General features: G+C 37.2%; 1 protein-coding gene across 1 annotated transcript; it reads right to left on the reverse strand.

Moving 5' to 3' along the window:
- Positions 1-2,926: 2,926 nt before the first annotated feature.
- On the reverse strand, positions 2,927-9,169 carry KIAA1456 (KIAA1456 ortholog). The gene is made up of 3 exons (XM_010189169.1): positions 9,016-9,169; positions 5,807-5,980; positions 2,927-3,957 (listed from the first exon to the last, which is right to left on the reverse strand). Exons 1-3 carry the CDS (start codon positions 9,167-9,169, stop codon positions 2,927-2,929), a joined length of 1,359 nt encoding a protein of 452 aa, XP_010187471.1.
- Between the last annotated feature and the right edge of the window lie 1,188 nt (positions 9,170-10,357).

Below are 10,357 nucleotides of genomic sequence, written 5' to 3' on the forward strand. Positions count from 1 at the left end.
AGCTGTTACAGACCTAGGCAGCCTCTATAAATAGATGGGAGACTGCATACGAGAATAGAGGCTTGCTGTGCAGACCTCACATTCACGGCCTCAGCTGACTGATCCCCAGTCTATAAAAATTGTGTCACATGGTGATTATACATCCTCAGGAAGACTGAATGTTTGAAAAGAAAGCAGTTTGCCAAACCTGCCTTTTCCTTCCCCCAGGAATTTATAACAATACAATCCAAACTTGTACGTAACACAACTTCATGGCATCAGCTCAAAACAAGAGAAAATGCAATACAGAAATAAATAATTGTGCAAAGCATCCCCAGGCAAGAATCTCAAACCAAACAATGCATGAAAAGTCTGCAAACAAAACCAGTTTAAAGTACCTCAGTGCCTTTGAGCTGACAGCTCTTTTTCATACAGCTGATAGAGCAGGAATTTTTTACTAGAGCCTGAAACATAGATTCAGTCTCCTACAAGAATATTAAGTCTCTGCTGTAGAGAAAAGAAACCTTCTCTTTCTTAGTTTATCCCAAATTTCATCAGTCTGCTTGACTGCACACTGAATAATCCACAGATTGACAGAAGTGCAGATAACAAAATCAATCTTCAGTTAACTAAACCCAGCTGTCAGTTTAGATCAATAAAATTTCATAAATATTTTTATATATGTGTAATAGAGTTTCAGAATGCTGAAGAGTAGTGACAAACTTTCAGAATTGGATAGAGGGTGGTAACCAATTACCTCCTTCCTAAATATGGCCCAAATTCCAGAGATGCTGAATATCCACCAACATATCTTATCTGGAAGCAACTTAATTTTCTTTTAAAAACCCCCAAGTTCCACCAGAAATTCTCAACTAATGAGGCAGACCTCATCAGTCCAACATGAGCACATTGCAGATGAGGTGTGGAGCTCAGCTCGATCCACGGTGGCTCTGCCATATGCCAGCAGGGGCACTTTCACACTCTGCTTCTAAACCTGGAGCTTAAGGGTGCAACAGGAGCAGTCCCTGAGCCATGAGCAGGTGAACGCAGCAATGCAGGGAATACTGCCAGTTTTCCAAGGTAAGTCTTGGACTCAGCATCTGAGACCACAGCCCGAAGCTGTACTGAAAGTAAAATTTGAGTGGAATAATATTTCAGAAGTCTCTCTTCTGACCACTCTTTTATTTGCAAAAGGCAGTGGGGAGTGCAAGAGGTACAGATCCAGGAAAGATAAAGTGCAAGGATCCCAAACTACAAGGAAGACAAAGATGATTGCTCTACAGGCATTGCTCCAATAGATAAACCTATAATACATTACCATGTGGTAATTCTCCTGGGCAGTGACATCTAAAATTACTCAGCACCAGCAGGGCTTTCTACTGAACAACCCAACATCCACGTACTTAAACAGCATAGACTGGAAAAGTTTGATATTTCAGTCCTGTTGCTTTGTATTCAAAGTTATTTGTTCACTAACAGAGGAGATATCTTAATTATCTGGGTCTCTAAAACTGCTGTATCAAAAGGTTTGATCTCTGGGGTGAGTTTGTGCAGTTCCATTAAAGGTCATGAAATCACACCATCTGAAGATGTGCCCTACATTAAACTCACTCACTGTAAATAAAGCCTAAAAATGGAGTAATTTCGTGCTAACAAGGCAATTAGCCCAGTCCAGCCCTGTTTCAGCTGGTAATAACTACAGTTTTGCTACTGACCTTCAGATAGCAGGTGGATTCCATCCACAGCACATAAAACTTCGTATCAGCCTCTCACTGGAAGGGGTGAGATTATTGGGGTGTAAAGAATTATATGAGGGCAACTGCTACAATCTAGTACAACTGGATCATAACAGGGCATGATGTTCAGCAAATTTTATGTCTTACAGGGAATGTGAAAGTTGTTTCAGAAATCCATTATCATTTAGTTCTCCAAAGATTAATTTAAACTGCAGAGTACAGAAATTTGTATTTTAGTTACAAACTGGACTTGTAACTTCTTCCTCTCTGCATTATTTAACACACCATTTAATATATATTCTCATGTCAGTGAATGAGGAGAGTAAATATGACGCCTGACCAGATATGTGCTGAAATTTTATTAATTTTATCTTAGCTTCCCAGGCTTATCAAAAAGATATATGTATCTCAAATATTTGATATTTTGTAACCTTTACATAATACTGATACTCTCACATATCCCTCTAACTTTTATGTACATATCACCAATGAAAAACTGCAGTGAAGGAAAGAAAGATAAAGTATTTGTCTTAAGCTGCAACTTAACCTGCACCCAAGATGCAAATTAGATTCTTTTTAAAATAAAAGTCCAAAACACTGTTCAAAATTTGTTCTGTCATTTGCTCCCAAATACAGACCTCAAATGACAGAATATGTGGAGCTTGTTCTGTCCATAGTTTTTCCCATTAACAACTCTACTCCAAACTAAGTAGCACTGGGACCATGCTTGCTCCCAGTTCTGCAGCATGCACTCTAGCAGTGTACAGTCAAGTATGTTTTTAAATATGCCTATGTCTCTATCTATAGGACTTACAGAACAGGCAGTAATGTGACACATTTTCAGCATTTGAGGAACAAAGTCTAAACTTTCTGCTGAGAGGATATTTCTCATAACAGATGCCCTTGTCTTATAAAAAGGTTTTATTTTCGATAGAAAAGTATATTTAAAAACACAATTATTTGCCAAAAGCAATATAAAACTCTCCAGTTTTAACTTCATAAAAGTTTAACAAAACATAAATATTGTTTACCACTTACATTCCTATATACAGATCTTGCATTAGACAATTAAATAGGCAGAGAGATAACTCAGAAATGAATGGCATATGACTACATGAGATTCAAATTCCATGTCACACCGCAAAAGCACAGAAACACAAGGAGCAACTTAAAATCCTCAGTCACCGAATTCTGCTTTGTTCTCTTTACTGCTACGTTCCTCTTTTCTCTGCAATAACGCACCAGTTTCCATGGTCATAGCAGGAAGAAAGTATCTGAAGCTCAGGCACATTCTCTTCAACCAGGGAGCTCAGCTCCCCTTCCCGAAAAACATGATAATAACGCATGAAGGCTTTTGTATCCAGCGTGGCCTCAGTCTGGTCCCCAACAGACACTGCTGAATCCAAAGCAGAGTCAGTGGAGTCAATTGTTGAAGTTCTTTTGAAAAATTTGCTGGCATCAGACTTACCAGCACCATCTTTACTACAACCACAGCTGTAGTCTTCCACTGGACCACTTATGAATGCAGCTTCTTCACTCTTGCTCTGAGCTACACTTTGGTGTCCTCCATTTAATCTTAAATCCTTCAGTGCATCTATGGCTGGTGAGCACTCTGGTTTTTTGAGAGGCAGGCTTTCCACAAACACATCGTCATCATCTAAACTTTGTTCCTTTAACAGTGCCCCATGGTGACCTAAATCCAAACTGCAGTGTCGCAAATGCTGAATGGGCACAGCACTGTGTGCCCATTCTCCTTCATTCTTCAGAGGCTTCATTCTGTCAGTTTGCTTTCTCAGGGCTGATTCATCGAGTGATCTGGAGAAAAACCACGAACGAAAAGATCTTCCTAGAGCACTGTAAAATCTGTTTTCTTCTTCAGAAATTTTCATGCAGCAGGCTCTGGATAAGCAATGGTCTGCATCGTAGGAATGTTTTGGATCAGTTTCTGGCTGCAGATTGGCTTGGTAGCTGCAATCAGAGATGACAAGCTGGGAAGGGTGTACATCTCGACTTTTTACAGCATGCATGAACTCACCCTTATCTCTAGATTGATTCGATTCTGAAAAATGCCGTGAGCACAAGGCCTTGTTCCAAGGAACAAATACATCTTGTTTCTCAAAGCGACGATTCTTTTGTTCCATAGCCCAAACATAAATCATCATCTGGCCTCCAGGTACCAATACCCTTGTCATTTCCTTTATTGCTTTGATTCTTCTTTGTTTAGTTGAGAAATGATGGATCACTATGAAAAAGGAGAGGCATTATGTATTGAATATTAGAAAGGATGTAACATTTTCATCTCCAACCTGCTATACACATTTAATCACTTTAGTTGCCATATCACAAATATCACTTGCTGCAAATTAGCTACAGTGCTGAATTTATTGGTACCACAGTGCAAATTTACCACAGAATTATCTCTTTTCCATCTCTGTTCAATGGATAAAAATAGGCAAATCCCAAAGAAGGAAAATAATTTCCATTCAAAATAAGTCAGGAATATAAGCTGGAGTTTCTGTTTCCCTGCATCACCCATAAAAGATCATAGCATGACTAGCTTTCACTAAGATGCCTGCCCTTTAAGTGAATTAGGTAAGATTAAGTTTGACTTTAGATTTGGGACACATTCCAGACTTACCTTACAGGAAACATAACATCTTTTCACCATGTAACAAATACAGCAGAAAGTAATAGCAGTAAAAAGATACTTCGTGTTTTCATAGCAGTGCACTTTCAAAAGAGTGAGAAAATTTAGATAGAAATCCATTTTCCATTGCATTAATTTTATAGAAAGACATTGCCTTTATAGAATGTTTGTTTTGGAGAGAAAAAGAGATGAAAATAAAGTATCTCAGTCTACATCTGCACGTCTAAGAATGATGATGTTTTGTTACATTATGTAATGCTATTAAAAGATTAAAAGTAACAAAATAAAACTATTGATCACTATATTTGAACTTTCCAGGATAATTTCCCAATTTTCAAATTTCACTGTAATGTGAAATGAAGCTATGCTTCAAGATTTCCACACTGTTTATATCTTTCTGCTCACCTGAAGGAACTGATTTTAACAGACCATGAATAGCTAAGTCAGCTATTTGCTTTCTGAACTCTCAAAACCATGAACTTTTAATCTTGTCAGGCCTATAATTGATATAAACATTAGACAGGTATCCTTCAAAGTCAGCTGATCCGATAGCACTGAAATTATGCTACAAGACCTGAAATGTGGATAGCGCCCACTGGTTAGCTAGCCAACATTAAAGCAACATAATACTGGTTGTGTATAATTCACTTTTTCTTTTACCCTGCATATGTGAAAAATACATTTTAAAATACATTTCTATCACAGTTCAAATAGTATGTTGATTGCTACCAATAATAATTATCATGCTTTATATTTTTGCTGATACAGTGAAACAGCCTGAAAGAAGGTCAAGCAAGAGTAGAGCTAAAAATGTAGACTGTAATGGAGTACTCTATCTTTCATCTACCCATTTTCAGTTCATACTTCTCAAATTATGATTAATATTCTCAAACAGAGAGGTCAGAGAAGTTAAGATGCTGAGATGCTTCACTCTTTTAGACAACAGACATTTGTATGGCTCTAAGTTCTTATTTCATGACTATTCTAAGAGAAATTTATATTCATAACACATAATAGTTAACATGATTCAAGTTCTGCTATAGAGAAAGCAAGTTTTCATTTCAATGCATTTGCTGGTCAAAACAGATCCTAAGGAAGAACCAAGAGTTTATCTTGACCAGCTAATCTGTTTAAACTGCAAGTAGCCATGTTTATGTTAGTTTTTCTTCTTTAAAATGCATGTTGGAAGGAAATCTTTTCTCCACAAAGTGAACAAGACCACATATAAACAAACAAATGATCCACATAATTCCCTGGTCATCAGCGCCTCTGTGCAATGAAACTTCTTTTCCCCAAGTTTTCTACATTTATTTCAGTAATATCTGCTGTGATTCTAAAGGAATTATTTCAAACCAAATTTAACTGCAATGAAGACACATGGGAAAAAAAGGATCAAAAAAAATTTGCATTTACTGTGGGCCACAATGCATGTGTGTTGTCTTACCTCCAATGGAAATGACTGCATTGAAGCATTGGTCCCTAAAGGGAAGGTTAAGATTGTCACATATCAGAACTTCACCATCTTTCTTCCTTGCAATCTCTACCAATGGTCCACAGTAATCACAGCCGAGATTATACACCTGGCTGTTGACACTGAGATACTTTCCAGTTCCACAACCTAAGGAAAAGAATACCAGATCAGAAGTTGTATGTCCCAAACACTTGCTATCCTTCCCAAAGCAGTGAAAATAATGGGGAGGCTTTCCTAATTCTAAGATTTCCTGGAGAAGAGAGCTTGCTCTTACTAGCCTAACTGCTGCAGGGTTCATCTGGACTGTTTGAAATAGCAAGTTCACACTGTTAGGAGTGTAACAGTACCAACACCACCAACAAAAATACTCATTGCACAGCCCTGTGCAATAGCAAGTTATGCGTATTTCTTTGACAGGTAAATGTAGACAGGTACATTTCTTAGACAGGTAAATGCAGGTGGGAGGAGGAAGGAGTGGTCCTCTGTAGCCACTGTTGCTTATCTTAGAGCAAAACCAGCCAAGTTTTTTCATACTGACTCTTTTTCATATTTCCAACCTTGAGCATATTTAGGAACTCAGGAAAGAAAAAGAACTCAGTAAGCATTATTTCCCTTTCCCTCAATACCCTTCCAGCTTCCAGTTACTTTCTGTTCAGGGGTTTTCCTGAAGCCAGCATGTTTTGCCTTTTTAGTGACTTGCAACAGATCTCCCTCCCAAGTACTTCCCCAGTCTTTGCTAAACCCCACACAGCACCTTCCCATTTCTCTCCAAGAAGTCATAAACCACAGCTGTCACTGACACAAGTCCGAGAGGAAAATTTTAACTTCAGATACAGACTTGAAAATAACTGTGAATCATAAAAATTCCTGCCATGCCACAGGCACATCCTCTTTCTGTCTTTGTGCCAATGCATTATAACGCATGTAAACATAATGAACTGTTCCAGAATGGCTTCCACCTAAAGAAATGTCTTCTCAAGGACAGTACTGTACTAAATTGAAATCTTTCAGAGTGTTCTTCAATGCTGTATGCATAACAGGCACTTTTCAAAATTAGATTAGGAAACATTCACTGCAGTTATGGGTCAGCAGTGAAGAATAATTTCTGAAAGCTGACAGCCAAGCAACGGGGTAGCAGCTTGGCAAAGAGAACCATCTCAGTATCGGTAATTCAATTTAAAGGCCTGGAGTTATCTTTAGAAACATCACTGCTTCTTGCAGCGCTGCTGCTCTTGTTGATGTTAATGTGCACCATTATCTAGAGAGACAGCACAGGAACTGTTAGGGAACAGCACAACACTTCAGTGGTGAAAAGAGCGTATTTCTAAAGCAAAAACCAAGCACTATTCTTTGAAGTAACTCTTGAGAGAAATGGAAAAGATTAATATTATTAATGCAGTTCAAGGAATATATGCAATAAAACATTAAGCTCTGCATGTTAGAAAATGTAAGTTTAAAAATTAGTATAAAGTATTATTGTTTGCTGTGTTTGCAGAAGGAATGCATTGTCAAACGTACATTAATTCAGAAGATTCAGTTGCTTAATACATGGCTTTTGGTGGAGCGCTTTTTACTCACAGTGAGGGATTAGAAGCAGGAAGTATAGGATCCTCTCTGGAATGAAGCTAAATAGTGAAAACACTCTCAATACTCTAAAAATCTACATTTCCAGGAGATTCACTTTTAAATGAGTCATCAGCAGGTGGATTCCTTCATACAGCTGTTAGCAATGGCCATGCTATTTTCATTTATTTTGATGAATGAACAATAATAAGGCAATTAGACAAAATGCTATTTTATACTGCTACCATTACCATGCTTCATGTAAAGCTAGCAAACAAAAACATTTTAATAAAAGGTGGTATTAAACAGAAAAGGAAATTATTGACTGAACATCTCATTTTGAAAATTTTGGTGCCACTAGGCAACCCTCCTCACAAAATACATACCAAAAATAAACACAACAGTTGAATTCCTGTAGATCTTATTAAACTTCATAAAAGCAGGTACCTTGTGTGCCTTGATGGGAATATTCTTACTGGCAACTGTAAGCATCTACCTTCTCTGCAGATGTATCACATGCATCTAAATTATTTCAGCTGAATCTGTAACAGGGTGATTTAAGCTTTCAGCAATCACTGTGGTGGCTGCTGATAAAACCTCAAACTTCAGCTGAGCTTCAAATGACTTCTATTGAGGCGAACAAAAAATTTTGGCTGAGAAAGATCATGTTAAACTGGCTGTTGAATGAGTGTATGCTATAGGATATTTCCTTAGATTATTAGTGAAAATGGTGCAGACATATAAAAAGAAGATACATATTCAAAATAACAGCAATCAAGTACTTTTGGGGTACTGCTCAACAGCAGCAGAAGATTTACATAGTATCTTGTGATTATGGCCTACAACATCTTCAAAGAATGTTTTCTTTGACAGGATAAGGCAGATGCATAATTTATTGTGTACATTTATTGCATTTTGCTGTGTAAAAGCATTTTGTTAGTCTAAACAGTGAGGAAAATCCAGTGGTCCAAAGGAATATCTTGTTTGCAATGACGTGCAGTATAGCACTGAAGTCCTAACACAAACACACCAGGATCTGGAAACCTCTAAAAAGCCTGGAGGTGAAAATCAAGATATAAATTGAACACGTAGGAAAGACAAGGCCATAGCAGGAAGATGAGGTTTTGGTGTCTGTAGCAAGGATCATAGGGAGATTCTCAGGTCATAATTTATTTTTTTTTAAAAAAGGCAATCATAACAGATTTATCTGATGTTAAAGTCTTGATAGGACAAATGAAAAGCATTAAATTGCAGACCAGCAGTACTTAAACCAAGGATCTAAAGAAACTGAAATACGAAATAATTGAGCCATTGACACTGTTTTTTAAAATTAGTTCTAAGGGGAATGACAAACCACTAAGTCTGTGGGGAAACTAGTAGATTAAGGCTTATCTCAATCAAAATAAGGCAAAAATCATATTTACTGGTTACATGATACACTGCCAAGGAAATAAACCAAGTGGTATATGGCATCTGAGTTTAAAAACAATATTAAAACAATCTTAAAAACAAATTTAAATGTGTTTTAAAAACAATTGCTCTGAAGGATACATATGATCAACATATAAACTAAAAAAGTCTACAGACAATCTTCCACATCACCCCAAGGAATGGCTTACCGATGTCAGCAATGAGACTGCCAGGCTTTTGCTCCAGCAGAAAGTTTCGAACACGAGGCCATGCTTTGCTCTGCAGATCATTAAAGTAGGCAGCCGTATTTTCATACACACTATGCACGTGCTGCTTTTCTAGCTGGGCAGCCTCATGTTCCATCCTGACAACATAATGAAGATGGATTATGTACAACAAAACACAAACTGTTGTAGCGTAACTTTTTATAGGCATGCATAATTCAGGACCTTGTAAATTTACATCCATAAAGTCATTACACCCATCTAACAGCCATCATATTTATAAAATGGTCTTTACTTAGAGGATCTGATTTTACTCCACAAAAGTCAGCAAAAAAATTGAATGTCTCACCTTGCTTGAGGAGCATTTTATAACTGCATGCGCCTATTCAATAAAATGGATATTTCTAAACAAGTTCATCAATGTAGTAAATGCTTCTCTGGTGCAAAATGGAGCCCGTACTCAGCAGGAGTGCAGAATGATTAGGAAAAGGAAGTTAAGAATAGATTTTCCAATTGTAGATAAGGTGAGTAGGTAGGCAAACTATTAATACGTCATTTGAAATATAGTCTGGACCCTGAAACCAAAGTCCCTAAATCATGCATAAATTATTTGTGTTTTATCTACCCTCTAGAAGTGATGAGTTGGTTGAAATGTTTCAGCAACAAAACCATTATTTCCCTGCTCTCACTCCACTACCTTCATTTCTTAGCAAAGTATTTCAGTTTAATGATTCATTTGAAAAGTGGTATCTTCTTAGACTTTTAGTATTACTCCTAAGCTCATGTAAAACACAAAGCAGATGCAGATGCTAAATCATTTTAGAAAGAATCTTACATCTTTCTTAACATTTCACCTCATCCAAGCACCAACCGGGTCAGACTTTAATATCTGATGGAGGCTGACAACATTACACTTCAAAGTGTTAAGGCATTCTTCAAACTAATCCGAACTGCCTGCTTACTCAAGAAATATTCCTTCCCATTATCAAAAGAAAACTTACTTAATTGTCCAAGTGCTCAGCAGAGATTAAAGCCTGTTTCCAAACTTCTTCTAAAAAACTAAGCAATATATTATCAAGATAAAATTATAAAAGTGACTCCTTTGGCTGCATTTGAAAATGACAGAAGCAAAGACTTTAAACACACAATAAGTTTGCCTTTTGCCTTCCTTGATTTACAAATTTTCAGTGTCATCTTGAAGAGTGGAAAACTATAACAGACTGAACAACAGAAGTAGACAGTATTGAAACACAGACTTGAAATTATATTACTTGTGCCAGAAGTTACTCAATCAGAACTTTTCCCAGAATGTCATTTCAAGTTATGT

This window comes from Mesitornis unicolor, unplaced genomic scaffold (assembly GCF_000695765.1).
Source record: "Mesitornis unicolor isolate BGI_N332 unplaced genomic scaffold, ASM69576v1 scaffold14927, whole genome shotgun sequence".
Taxonomy (NCBI): Eukaryota; Metazoa; Chordata; class Aves; order Mesitornithiformes; family Mesitornithidae; genus Mesitornis; species Mesitornis unicolor.

Excerpts from the sequence above, each read along its gene's own strand:
- KIAA1456 (XM_010189169.1), bottom strand. The coding sequence starts at position 9,169 with ATGGAACATGAGGCTGCCCAGCTAGAAAAGCAGCACGTGCATAGTGTG. Across the intron at positions 5,981-9,015 it reads CAGTCTCATTGCTGACATCG|GTTGTGGAACTGGAAAGTAT; the intron begins GTAAGCCATTCC and ends TCTTTTCCTTAG. Across the intron at positions 3,958-5,806 it reads TGCAGTCATTTCCATTGGAG|TGATCCATCATTTCTCAACT; the intron begins GTAAGACAACAC and ends CCTTTTTCATAG.